The 14,291-nt window shown below is 46.0% G+C and overlaps 1 protein-coding gene across 14 annotated transcripts in view; it reads left to right on the forward strand.

Moving 5' to 3' along the window:
* The window catches only part of Sorbs1 (sorbin and SH3 domain containing 1), a 214,011-nt gene that overhangs the window by 164,589 nt on the left and 35,131 nt on the right, over positions 1–14,291 (forward strand). For 13 of the 14 annotated variants that reach the window (XM_051199849.1, XM_051199857.1, XM_051199858.1 and 10 more), the window contains 3 exons: positions 2,139–2,204; positions 2,757–2,858; positions 6,841–6,890. In XM_051199849.1, coding sequence (XP_051055806.1) covers positions 2,139–2,204; positions 2,757–2,858; positions 6,841–6,890 — 218 coding nt within the window. The remainder of the gene's footprint in view (positions 1–2,138; positions 2,205–2,756; positions 2,859–6,840; positions 6,891–14,291) is intronic. The other variant, XM_051199863.1, reaches the window with a different exon arrangement.

Below are 14,291 nucleotides of genomic sequence, written 5' to 3' on the forward strand. Positions count from 1 at the left end.
GTGATGTCATACTGTACTCACAGAAAGCAAGAAGTATTTGTTTTGGATTGCTTTCTCCAGAATCCATGCCAATGATTTTTGAAATCCCTTTCAGGATATACAGATTGATTGTTAGCCATCCCCTCATCTACCAAATAACTAAACTAGTTTAATCTGAAATACTACCTTTTTGCAAAAGCCTGAGAACTTTGTTTTAAATTATTACTAGTAATATGTTTTCATACATCTGTCACTGCAAACAATTTTTGTTGACATTAGACAGTAGTTCACCCCCAGCCTTTAGTAAACAGGTCCTGAGAATAACTTGATAAATTAACAGTTCTGCAAAAACTATGTAAGTTACCTCATATAAACATGGAGGATACAAGCCATTTGTCAAATAATGCCTTCTCTTTGGGCCGGAGTTGGAGGCTGTTTCTTTTTGTATAGCCTTAACTTTTGAAGACTTGCCAAAAGATCATGGGCCGTATCTGTAGGAACATTTACATATGGTTTGAGACTCCCCAGAGTGGGCTTGCTATCTATTTGAACCAACTGAGTTGAGGAAGGAGCAGGAGAGTGAGAACTTTGTCCTTCTCTCCCTGTTATAATGAAGCACAGAGGGTACCGATATGAAACAGGCATAAGCCATGGAAGCTGCTTTGGAAGACGTGTTAGCCATTCGTGACAAGAAGGCATCTGCAGACCCACACGGGTCATCATCTCTACTTTGTTTTTGTTGTTCTCACACCATCTTAGGGCCATTGCTCCTAGAACTTTGGTACAGTTGCTAAGCTGCCTTTTCTTTCCCAACCTCCTCTCCTGAAGTCACTCAGAAAGTATGAAAATTACAACAAGATCCGGATGGTTGCCACAAAGTAACACATAATTCAAGAGTCCAGGGAGCATTGGGGGGAGGTGGGTGATTTATTCAAAGCAAATTGAGTTTGTAGACAATTGCTTATGGAATTTTGTGACAAAGGAAGGAAGGAAGGAATAGGGATCACACATGGAAAAAAATTCCACTTCCTAGACAACCAGAATGTGTTAATTGCTAAGAGTAGCTGACCTTATCACAGAACTCACATGCACGGAGCTGTCAGAAAACACAGCCAGAGTCCATTTGCCTTTCTTTTGGAGAGGTGTTTCAGGGATTGAGGGCCCTTCTTTTAGTCTCCCTTCCCCTCCAGTTTCTACAGAAATTGATTCCATTTCTAGCCACAAACTCAAGACGATGTTTCTCAAATATTAAGTCCTTCAAATGCTTCTGTAGAGTTAGTTGACATGAAAATTATGTGACATCTGAGGAGGTCTTAATGATCTCCTGTTTCTGATTTCCCAGAAGTCACAGTTTGAGAGATCTGGAGGGTACACAGTCACGGTCAGAAAATCCCTTCTGTGAGAGAAGTTCAGAGTTAGAAGTCTCTGGTAGCTTGCATAGCTTTCACTCCACACACACTCTTGTTAACCCTACCACATTCTCCTGGCAGATTCCCATCTCTCTGATTCCCCATTAAGGGGCCAAGAGCAAGCACCACGACTCTGATCTGCTAAGGAGGATGGGGTGTGTCTCTAGAGATAGTGTAATTACTGAACTCTGCTTATTTGCCAGTTAAGCTGCTGGTATGAAATGGTCACATGCTCTCTTTGAACTCCCACTCTGGATGCTGTTGCTACAAACCAGAGTCACCTTAGGTTCATTCCAGTCATCCTCCATCGGCCAGATCTGTAGATTTACACATCTATTGACATGCAGTGATTTTTTTTTTTAAACAGTAGGCGAGACTATTTCAAAAATGTAAACTCTCCAGTGTCAGTCTTTGTGTGGAAAGATCATTAAGGAATTAGAGTTTCAAATTTGTTCAGATTTGTATTGATGCTTCTCCCCCCCCCCCCTTTAATTTTAAATTCCCAATATTGAGGATCTGGGGTTGATTTAGTCTTGAGACTTAATTAACTACATTTCCTAGTTAGTGCTTTCAGGTCCCCCTCCCCGGGTGCAGACAGCTTTGTATCCTCAGGCAGCCCTTTGCTTTGAGTTCACCTTTCTGTGTTGGTCTGGTTCCCAGTGTGCCCCTCTTTGTTTGAAAGCCCCCCCCCATGTTTGTCTTTATGTCTTTATGCTCATTTCTTCATTTCCTCCTCTGCTTCCCCGTCAGCCTCCCAAAAAGATATGGGACTATACTCCTGGAGACTGCTCTATCCTTCCTAGAGAGGATAGGAAGGTAATCCCGTGCCTCCTCCGCGGACTGTGTGATAGACCTCTAGCTTTGGGTGCCGTGAGTGTGTTGTGGCTTTGTGTTCTTTTCTTACTTTTTTTTTTTTTTAACTTAGTAACTTGTTTGGCCTGGTGATGAAAGTATATTTAACAAATTCTGTGAGACATATACTAATGTTTAGAGGTTTTTTGCTTTGTTTTGTTTTGTTTAAAAAAAAAAAAAAAACAATTCTTGTCACAGTCACTATACTCTGACACAGAGGAGGCAGGCCTGTCCGCACAGGTAGGTTTGTGTGGCATTTTAGTTCTCATTAGAAGTAGAATAGATGTCTGAAGTTCTGACACCCAGGGTTTCATTGAACCTGACTACTATTGCTCTCTCTGTTTTCATGTCTGTAGACTAATTTTTAGTGAGCTCTTATGATTGAGTCAGTCCTTCATTAAAATATGAGTCTAAGAAAAAAGAAAAAAAAACACTCATTTTCAAACTTAACCTTCCATTCCTTCTCCTTTTCTCTAAACTAAAACATTCTTTCTCATCTTTTCTTTCTTGAACCAGACTAATCTAGAAAAAGATCTCAACTTCTGCCAAGCAGAGTTAGAGGCAGATTTAGAGAAAGTGGAGACGGTTAATAAGTCACCCAGTGCAAACTCGCCACAGGTATTTCCCAGTTTTTCCTCTCCGTGTCTGTTCCTTTTCAAGCCCTGCTTTGTTTCCTTCTCTGTCCTTTGGCTTTCTGTTGTAGAGATGACAGAGGGTGATGCTGCTAGCTTTAAGATGCATGGCTTTCTGAATCCTGTTTGCACACATACACATATGTGTGCACACACTCATATATGCATGCACATGTGTTGGTGCAGACACACATGCACACGCACACATGCACACTCGGTCCTTTCAAGCTTGGTATCTTCCTTAAATGGGTTTTTCCAATACATACAGGATAGCTGATAATTTGGATTCTCCCCTACCCTCCATGCCCTGTACTTTTTCTCTGGTGACCTTTTAAAGTTCTGTCCTTTGCCTTCTTTGAGTTTCAAGAGTGCTATTTGGGGCGGGGCGGAGAGGGGGGCGCAGTTTTTCTTATCTTCTTTGTAGCCCTGGGAGAAGCCAGCCTCAGAGGTCTCTTTGAGAGACACAGCAGCGGTAGCTGGGCTCAAGGCAACAGAAATAGAAATGGTATTTGTCATTGTAGAGGTCAGAAAGTTCTCAGGAGAAAACATACTCCGGATAGCAAGTAGCCTGGAAACACGCATTTGGAACTGGGCCTGTGTTAAAATGCAGGTGTTAAAATGTAGGAAGGGATGAGGAGAGAGCCAGTCCACGATACGCAGACTTCTAGGAAGAAGCTGAATGCTTCCTGAAGAGATTCTTACGAGAAAAGAATGGCTTTGGAGAAGTAAAAACTGTAATGTGAACACTGCTGCAGTGGCCAGGAAGGGCCACAAACTGAGAGAAAGTGTGCAGTTGATGTTGGATCTGGGCTGTATGTAAGCATTATTGAGACAGGGTCAGACCACTGTGCAAGGAAGTTGAGCACAAAAGTCAGGTGTGTGGCTCCAGACTCAAACCCAGGAGGAGGCAGAGAAACCACTGTTTTATGGTAGCCTCCTTATGGGTCTGGGATAAAAGGGTGGGAAGCCAAGGAGTCATGGCTGTCTCCTTGGAGTCCATAGAGGAACCAGTGGATGAAGTCAGCAGGGGTTAGGCCCTTCTCCTCCATCAGAACTGAAAGGAGGCAAAGAGGTAAGTTGTCACACACTCAGTTGAGGCAGACAGGTTGTCAGGGTGGAGAGAGGTAGAGTGGGGTTTCTAACAGCATGGATACTGGGACCTAGTGTAATTACTGTGGGACTGAAGATTCAAGGAAGAAGCTATCCATCCCAGCCTGTTCTGGACTGAGTTCTGGCTATGGGGAGGGCCTGGTAACAATGGCTGTAATGTTGCATGAGAGGTCTGTAGTAGTAGGCTGGCTAAAATGAATCAAGAGATGCTTTCAAAGTAGTCAGATGTAACAAGGGAACCTCTGACTCATGCAGAGATGGGGGCACAGCAGAGCTGACAGCTACCTCTGTAGGGGCCCAAACCCTGCCAGGGACACCGTGGTACAAGGAAGTGTCCGATGCATCCACAAACCATTTTCCGTCGTTACTGGACTGGTGCTCTTAGTCTTGACCGCATGTGAGACATACACACACAAAAGAGACTGCCTGCCTTCAGGACATGACAGTTGAGACCACACTTATTGGGGATGATGCCCATTTTGAGGAACTAGGGAAACATAGAATAAACGTTCAAAAGCTGGGAATGAGGGAATGGGCGGGTTTGGGAATGACTGTAGACTCAGGAGTGTGACTAAGGAGACCTTGGGTATTTTTGAGTGAGAGAGCACCATTCCCTTAGAGAAGCTGCATTGGAGGCAGAAGGCAGGACTGTCAGAGGGTAAGGAGGCCGCTGCAGTAGTTCAAGCAGACCATGGTGGGAGTCCACTCTGGAGGCACCAACAGGATGGGGAGGAAGGACAGATGGAGAGGCTGCTAAGGGAGTCTTATTGGGTTAGTTTACGTAGTTGGCATGAGGAATGATTAGCTGGGGAAAGGGAAGGAGATGGATAACTTTAGGGTTTGGATCAAACAGCTAGAAGAGTATGGATATCAGTATGTTGAGGAAGCTAGAAAGAATCAATGCAGAGATAAAGTCATGGAGTTGGTTTCAGTTATTTGGCTCTGAGGTTGCTTGCCGGAGACCAGGTAGGGATATCTAGAAGACAGTAGGAACAGTAAGACTAGATTTTAGGAAGCGGGAACTGGGATGGCCGAGTGATTAAGGCGTTGGTTGGACTTAAGATCGTAGGAAGCGGTCAAGGGCTTAAAAACCCATCAGAGTTGCCTGCAGGGGAGATGATTGTGGGGGTCTTGGGAGTCAATGAATCCATCCACCTGTCATCAAATAAAAAATTGAGATGTAGGGAGCAACAGTACCCATTCGGATGTTAGATGGTGTTAACAAGACAAGGTGAGGCACAGGAAGGATGCTCAGAGAGATGGAGGGAGGCATGATGTGGAGCATGAGGAGAAATAGAACTCCCCAGCTAGCTCCAGAGAGAGATCAAAGAAAGGGATTTGGGGTAGGAAGATGACTCAGTGAGTGAAGGTGCTTGCTGTCCAAGCCTGACTACCTGGGTCCCATCCCTGGAACTGGATAAAGTTAGGTGGAAGGAGGGGACTGACAAAGTTATTCTCTGCGCATGGGCGCCAATGCACAGGTACCGTCCCCGACACAGTAATAAACCAATAAACAATTTTAAAAAGATAAACTCCAAGGACAGGTCCAGCGAATGGGTTGTGGAAATTTATATAGACTCTGGTTTCTTGGTGTTAGCTTATGAAAAGGAATCTGTCCTGCTGGGTGTAGCATTATTGAGGACATGTGGGTTAGAGACACACGCATGGAGGGAAGGAGACAGGAAGGGGTAGTGGTGACCCAGAAGGACTTAACACGGCCAGGTCAAAGTTTTTCACTATGGAGTTCTGGCAAGGTCTTCAAAATCCCGGAATGGGGCAAGTGCCAAGAGGTAGGCACCTCATGGCTGGGGTGGACAGGTGGCGCCAATGTAGCAGAAGGGACAGAGGATGATGGGGTGGGGCTGGGGATAAGTAGAGCCTCGAGAGGCCATGGCTGGGGGGGGGGGAGGCAAATGTCACCCTGGGACACCAGTGCCTGTCACCCTGGGACACCAGTGCCTGTCACCCTAGGGAAAAGGACCCAGACTGACAGGTTGGAGCTGAAGGCTAAGTGAGGAGCCACCAGTGAAGTCACCCCTCCTCCCTGTCGTCTTCTCTTCCCTAATCCACAGTCTCTCCCTCCATTTTCAGTGCCCTTTTCCTTAAGTGCCTCTTCTCCAGGTAGTTTGTTTTCCTTAAAATGGCTATTGGGAGAGATGGTAGTCATTATTAAATAGGAATATCTGTAAAAGTTAACTTCTACGTTGATTTACTTAACACAAATATGTTGAGCCCTTGGCGGTGTTTTTTTCTCTAATACCGCTAAGTTCCAGAATTATGTTGCTTTCGCTTTTTAGTGGCTCTTGACTGACTTCTTCCTTTCATTAGTGGCCTGTAATCTTACGAAGCATCTCCCAACCTGCCCTGACAGCGGTGTTACTAGATTTTGTGAAATTGTGTCTCATTCTCATACTGCTCATCTACAGGCATAAATGGATTGTGTAAACGTGGTGTGATCATCTTAAAATGCATCTTTAAAAGGCACTTTCTACCTAGAGTGTTGTGTGGCCCTCCTGAATGTGTCATTTGGGGTGCATGGAGGGATCTACAGTGGGCTTGAAGGGTCTCTGAGGGGTGGGGAGGCACAGGTGAAGGGGCTTCTGCTCCCTGGGGTTGCTGCTGAGGATAAATGTGGGCTGAACTCCACCTCCATCAGGTCCCACCTGTGTTGAGGCTTCATCTCCTGTGAGGCAAAAGATGAGAGCCTGGCACCCCCCAAAGTCTTTGTGTCCAAGCTTCTTGTACCCCAGGGGCGTTGTCTACATGACCATACTGATGTGGCTTGTCTCCTTTCCCTTGCTCTGCAACCTGTAATCCACACCAATCACTATTCCTTTTATCCCTTTTCTCTTTTCCAGAGCTCAGCGATCAGCCCAACCCCGGATTTTACATCAGAGCCTCCTGGATAGTAAGTAGCCACTCGGTGTTTTCAGGGGCCAGTGTATCACAGGCTAGACTAAGGTGAGAAAGGCCCAGTGTCTTCATCTGGGTCGGCCTGGTGTCTGGTGGTGGGTGGCAAGGGCTTTGGTGCCCAGGAGGGCTCAGGGCAGTGGGCTGTCCCAGGCTTTGGGCTTTGTCTTCCAGTAGTTGAACGTTACAACGATTCATGTAACCTTCCATTAGCTTTTCTCCAGGTTGGTGTCTTTACCTTTGGAATGTGAAGTTATTTGTCTACATTTATTTTATTTCTTTTGCATGCACGAGTGTGTCAGAGAGTGCGTGTGTGTTTGTGTGTTTAAACGTGGGGTGTGGCTGCGGAGGTTAGAGGACAAGCTTTGGGAGTCAGTTCTCTTCACTGTGAGCTCTGGGAATCTAACTGGGTCAGTCATCAGGCTTAAACAGTAGGTGCCTCTTTCTATCTGCTTAGTCTTCTTATTGGCCTATTCGTCTACATTTGAATCGAAATTGTCCTCAGTGTGTCCTTGAGGGGAGGGAGTATAGCTAGGATGTACCAGACCTGGAATAAAGACAGAGGGGCAGGCAGTGAGATTAGGGCCTTAGGTCAGGGCCTACATTTTCATATGGATATGGATTTTTCCCCTTCTGACAATTAAGATTTTGACTGCACAATGCACATATCTTCTTCATGGAGTAACTGATATTTAAGGGTAAAGGAATGGGCTTTTCTCTGACAACTAATTGAAAGGCAGGAAAGAAATGGAAATCTTGGGACGTTCCAGAAGGCTACCATATACCTGAGAGATTAGGGTACTATGGATGCATGGAATCACGATTCACTAGACTCAGTACAGGTTAAGTGAGGTGCATTCTGGGAGAATGCACTTACATGAGAAACAGGTGACCTCCACAAGTTCCCTCTTCAAGGAAGGATCCACCCAGGCTGTCCTCTGTGACCCCACCGGAAGCAAGAGAGTGAGCCACTGTCCTGACCCCAGACAGAAGTCTGAGGACAGCTCATTAGAATTTAAAAAGAGAACCCCAGAGCATCAATCCCTAGCTGCCTGGAAGGAAGAAGGACCAAGAAGAGACAAAAGCCATGCTGCTTGAGATAGGCCCTTACAGGTCAGCCACCTGGCAGCAGGCAGCCACGTGGTCAGCAGAGGAGCTTTTGAAAAAGGAAGGACACCCAAAGTGTGAGGGAGTTTAAACGCAGACTTAAGTTCTGGCCAGCAGCTGACAGAAAAAGACAAAAGAGAAGAAAAAACAAAAATAGTTACACCTTTCTCTGTCAGGCTTCAGAAAGGCTTGCAGGTCCAGCTGAACCTTGTGGTGGCTAGATCCACAAGGAGAACATTGGAGGTGGGAATTCTGGAAAGGAAAGTACGTTATCATAAGGTAAAACTGCCTTACTAGAGATGACCCCATACCCAAGCCCCCACCTGCCCCAGTCGATTAATCTTTATGGGAGGAGACAAGGGCATGTCTCCAGCTAGAGGCAGATCCCATTCTTTACTTAACAGTCCTCCCTCTAATCCTCTCCCAGCATGCCTTTCCCGGGGCTTTTCCATGCAGTTGTTACCCCAGCTGAATATTTTCAGGGCTCCCCTTCTTACCTTGCCCCAGTAGATCCATAGTAGATAGCAAACGTGTAAGCTGGAAAAGCAAGTACTAACTGAACTTTCTTATGGCCAGGCTCATGTTAGTGTTTCTGGCCTTAGCCTCTCTGCCAACTATCTGAATTGTTTGTGTATACTTTCCTAATTGCTAATTATAATCTCCCTAAGGGGGAGGCCTTCCATCTCCAGGCTGCCGGGTACCTGATAAAATTGAGATAAGATAGGTTTTGGTTGCACTGGGCGTTTTAACCTGAGCTCTCTGCCCCCTTGCTTCAGGGTTGCCTGGAGTTAACCACTGCTGCCTGGCCTTCCCTCTGCCTCTCATCTCCCTGAACTACGCTGGGCACAGAAGCCTGCTTCACCGCGTGCCCCAGCTTAGTAAATTCCTTAGTTCTGTTAGCGCTGTGCTCCTTATCACAATAGGAATTTTGGTATGGCCCCTTGATGTCCCCCACAAAATGAGTATAGTAAATGAAAAGACAAAGTGGCAGAGGCATGAAGTGTGTGAGGGTTAAAAGTAGAAATCACTTCCGTGATCAGAACACAGGCCTCAACATACTTGTTTATTGAGCACTTAGTGTACACCAGGTCCTGTCTGCACGCTTATCCCTCTGAGCGGCCCAGGAGGGAGCAGGTGTAGTCATTAGTCTCCAGTGTATTGGTGCATTGGATATGGGCACACTAGGGCAGTGTTCTGCCTACAGTTTCTTCGTAGCTGCTGGTGAGTTCTCTACCCAGAGTACGAGCAGTGATGCTCTGGCCCACCTGTTGGTGTTAGTAGTAGAACCTCACCTAAACTATACTGATTCAAACTTGGTAATAATGTAGCTGAAGGCTTAATAAAGCTTGCTAACTTTGAACTTTTAAATGCAGTGTAAGCATCTCCTTGCAATACTGGCCTAGCAGGATTGAAGGTGATGAATGTAAGGTGCTTAGCAGAGCCCCCAGCACTCTGAGCCTTTATGATGATATTTGATGTGATGTTTTCCCAGATAATCCCCCTCCCTCCCTCTCCGTTTTTCTTTTGATGGGGTCTCACTATATAGTCCTGACTGTCCTGGAACTCTATGTAGACCAGGCTGGCCTCAAAGTCACAGAGATCTGTAAGGAGTATGGTTTTTCCGCCCACCGCTGGTCTGTCCCACCGCTGCGACAGCCCCAATTAACACACAAAGACTCTGTATTAGATATAATGCTGTTGGCCAGGTACTAGTTTCTTATCGGCTAGCTCTGTCTAGTATTAACCCATTTCTGTTGATATGTGTATTTCCACGTGGTCTCATCTTACTGGGGAATACGGCAGGCATCTCGTCTCCCCAGTCTCTCCATCTTGACTCCTCCTTACTCTTCCTCTTTCCTCCTTGTCTCCTAGTCCCTCCTATCTTCCTTTCCTATTGGCCAACAGTGCTTTATTCATTAACCAGTATGAGAAACATATACAGAATGACATCCCATCAGAGATCTGCCTGCCTCTGGTTCCTGAGTGCTGGGGTTAGTGGTGTGTACCTCCACAGCAGGCTTCCAGTCTTACTTATATTATTGAATAAGTCTCCCAAGACTTCAGTTTTATTTTGGTGGTGGGGGGGGGTGGACATCTCATCTGAAATACTTGGTAGGACAAACTGGATCACATGATAAGAACTGACATAAAGGGAAGTGTGCAGTGAATAGGCCCCTAAGTCACAATTAGCAGGACTCCAGCTTTCCAAGCACAGAGGCAGGCAGTTTGCAAACTGCATGGAGCACCATGATGGAGGCCCTGGGGTGACACGTTGAGGGAAACATTGTCAAGGAATGGGGAGACATTTCCAGCTTTGTGGAATCCACAGAATTAGTTTTAAAGCCACTTTCTTGGGTAGATTGAAATATAGAAGTTTGTTCATGAGCATTGAGAATTTTAACAGAGCTGGGTGTTGTAACATGCCAGATGATTGAAAGCTCGAGGCCTGCCTGGGGGATGGGAAACATTGACTCAAAAGACAGAGAAACAAGCAAATGAGGATGAGGATGCGGATGATGGCAGCCACAGGACTGGGGGCCTGAGGAGGGTGGGAATATAGTCAATCATAGTCCCAGTATCCTAATACAGTGACCAGTTCTGTCCTTCAAATGCATTTTTTATAGTTACTGTCATAGTGCATGCCTGGTTTTATCTTTTTCTTAATTCTCCAAGTGTTAACAGATCGTTAAGGTTGTAATTTTCACCTAACCATTGCTTATCCTTTCATTAGAATGGTCTTTGCTTAACCAATAGAGCTTTACTTTATATAGCCACCAGGTGGCACTCAAGGAAAAGCTTCTCTTTCGGAAACGCAGAGAGCCTCTTCCTTAATCTGGGAACAAAACACACCCTGAAGAACTATATAAAACATTGGAGATTCCCCAGCCCCTAGAAATACACTATAAGGTTATGTGTGTAGGAATTTGCATTTGGAGTCCTCTATTCTATCTTACTAGGCCCCAGGTTTAGGACGATTATTGCAGTTACCGATCTGCCAGGGCTCACTGTGATCTGAAACAGATTTGTTAGCAGGAACTTGAACCCAATGAGGGCAAATGTAAGGCTGTGGGGTCCAGGAAGGAGTGGGCACCTCTTACTGCGTGGAGGGTGAACGACCAAGGAAGGCTTTGTAGAGCCGGGGGGGGGGGGACGGGACAGGAGCATTATTATAACATTTTTAAAGAAATACATTTTTTTATCTACTCCAAAGTTCTATAAAGTGGAACTTTGGAGAACTGTATAGACTCCCACAAAACTACATCAATGGCAGTTGCCTGTTTTTCTTCCTGATGTTGTCAAATGGTTTTGAACAGGAAAGATTTAAGGTTTGTTTTCTTTTAAATTGTGTGTGTCTTTGTGAGTTCACAAGAGTCCAGTGTCCTTGAAGGTGAGAAGAGGGTGACAGATTCCCTGGAGCTAGAGTTATAGGCAGTTGTGAGCTTCCTGACATCTGGAAGCTGAACTCAGGTCTGCCAGGGCAGGGTGTGCTCTTAACTGCCAAGCATCCCTCCTGGGCTAGAAACGTTGGTCGGTTATGTTCCTCACTGAACTCTACCTGTGAGAGTGACTGACACATGGAGAGCGCTCGATAAGTACTTGGTTAGTCAATTAGCACACATTGAATTGCCATGTATCACTCCTAGACATAAATACCAGCAGTGACTGCAGGGGGTTGGGGCTGGAGCCTGGGCGGGTTCCGTGTAGCAGGACCGTAGATAGTGATGGCGAAAGGACAGCTTTCTCAGAGTAGAGAGAGCTAGGGGGTAATGTGGACTAGTGCGGCAGCTGCCAGGCTAGGAAGGAAGGAGAATGGTCTGATGCCTTAGGCTTTCTGCTTGAGTAAGGGCAGGGGGCTGGACAAACCAGGTGTGGGTGGGGATGTGTTGGGTTGGAGATGTCTCAAGAACATCCAGGTGATGTGCCTGGCAGTCAGCTTGGAGTCTAAGAAAGGTGTACTGGTTCCATGGTGGATTTTTCCAGACAGTCGCACAAACAGCTTTAGTTTTACAAATGAAAGAAACCAAAGCCAAGAAAACCATCTTGTTTGCAAGCTTTTAAACAACTTACATATAAGCTTGTCTCGGCGGGTGCGTTCCTTTTTGGAATCCAGCTTTTCAAAACCCTGTCCACTGCCTCCAGACCACTCTGTTAGTGCGCGTGAAAATGGCTGACTCGGAGTGAGCTTTCTCTCTCACGTTACTCTTCCAGTGCGTGTGTTTTTGTTGAAACCTCCTGAAACCCCATGGCCAGCTCTGTATCTCAGCCAGAGGCTCACTTTTCTGCCCTGCCTCCCGGCTCGCCCACTCTGAACCGGAATCTGACTCAGCACTGGCATTTCAGAGCTGAGCTTCCGAACTGCACCGGTTTTGTTTGGTGTCCATAGCTGCTAATTCTGGCTGTTGTAGCTCTTTCATTCAGACAATGAGCCAGTGTGATGTCTCAAGCCTGATCATTTTAGATATGTGACCATAAGCAAATGCCGTGGAACAAATGACCCAACGTTAGGGAAGCTGTTGGCGATGGCGTCTTCAAAAACACGTGCTGGGACTCTCTAAATAAGCTACCTTGGCTGTACCTTGGGCATCTGGGGAAAACATTCTTTTGTTAGCTTTGGTATCAGAAAGAAAACATTTGGCTGTAGCAACTGCATTCCCAGAGGTTTCCTGAGTGCGAGACTATCATTCTGTGGGAAGCAGGAAGAAATGGGTGGGACACAGAACAGACAGGCCGGGTGGGGGAGTACTGAGGGCTGCTGAGGTAGAGGTCCTAGGTCAGGCCAGGCAGCTGTGAGAAAGTAAAGGTGGGTTGGAGGTCTGCCTGAGGCTGAGGTGATTCAGAACATACAGGTGGTCCAAGTTACTTTCTAATGCCGCCCTCACGACAAAGTCCTCGGTTCCCTTAGCTGGAGGTCGGAGTCAAAGCTGTATGTGGATAGTTCTGCCATTGAGATTTGTATAAAAGGAACACAATATGGTATTATGCTGACTTTTAATTAAGAAACCCAAACAAGTTTAAAAGCCAGTTTAGATGAACGTCTACAGTTTTGAGGTGGTATCTATAGAACCACCCTTTGGGTCCCCCTTTTTAACAGCCCATGAGTTTTTCTCCAGAGGGGATGGGAGGGTGGAGAATTTTGTAGTGAAACCTGTGGACCCAAAGCTACATAGACAGGAGCTAGTGTCTCCAAGCCTGACCCCGAGCATGGGAAAGCCAAACCCTTTTCTCTGCAGTATGAATAGTACCTGGTTTGTGGGGTCCCTGTGATGATAGCCACCTGGGTCACCCTGATTACTTACACTGAAGCCCCTTCCACTGTAATTATGGTTCCTGGTCACCAATGTGAGGATCTCTAAGTCACTTTTTCTTTCTTTTTTTTTTTTTTTAGGAAGAATTTCTAAATTAATGGTTTTACATACCAAGACATATCATGCATCACTCAACCCAAAGTATGCCAACTTTTACATTTAGAAAGTGTAAGCTTTTATTCATTCAGAACATTCACTGGGTATCCTCAAGGGCAGTATAGTTCAGACAGCTCTTGGAAGTCAAGTCAAAGAATGGGGAAAAGGTCAGTCCAGCCTGAATCTCTCTGAGTTTTCTCCAAGTGAGAGATGAACCCAGAGGCTGCTTGGTGCTTGCTTCATTTACATGGTTTTTAACCTTAAGACTTGGTTTTCTTGTCTTTTGGGTTCCAGTGTTTGTTTGTTTGTTTTTCCTATTTCAGATAACAAGGAACAATCCCTTTATCCAGGCCATAGAGAATAGGAAGGACCTGGAGCCTCAGGCAGGTCCCCTGAAATAGTTGTAAAACCCTTAGCCTGTGGTGAGCATGAGACCTAGTTAGAAGCATCAGCCAGGACTGTTGCTGCGCTGGGGGCCCTTAGGGACGGTAAGATGCAGCCACTACTGCATCTCAGGGACTCGTTTCCTTGACTCCTGGGTTCTGATACCACTTGTTCCTGGGGTGGCTCTGGGCAGATGATACTTGGTGGTGATGATGATGAGACCCTTGACCCCTGCAGTGCGCGATCCACTGCCTCGTTGTCCAGAGGGAAGTATTCTAAGACACCATCAGAGAATACAAGCTGTGTGGCATCCAATGGTGTGACTGGGGTTCTGGCTCTGCAATCTGCTGGACCTGAATGCTTTGACAGGCTACCTAATCTTCCAGTGCTGCATTTCCTTATCTGAAAACTGAGAGAAGAGGTGTGCTTGTGTGCATGCATTTGTGTGTGTGTGTGTGTGTGTGTGTGTATGCACCTTCCACATCATACTTTTTGGCCATTGTTAT

This window comes from Phodopus roborovskii, unplaced genomic scaffold (assembly GCF_943737965.1).
Source record: "Phodopus roborovskii unplaced genomic scaffold, PHOROB, whole genome shotgun sequence".
In the NCBI taxonomy this organism is placed as follows: domain Eukaryota; kingdom Metazoa; phylum Chordata; class Mammalia; order Rodentia; family Cricetidae; genus Phodopus; species Phodopus roborovskii.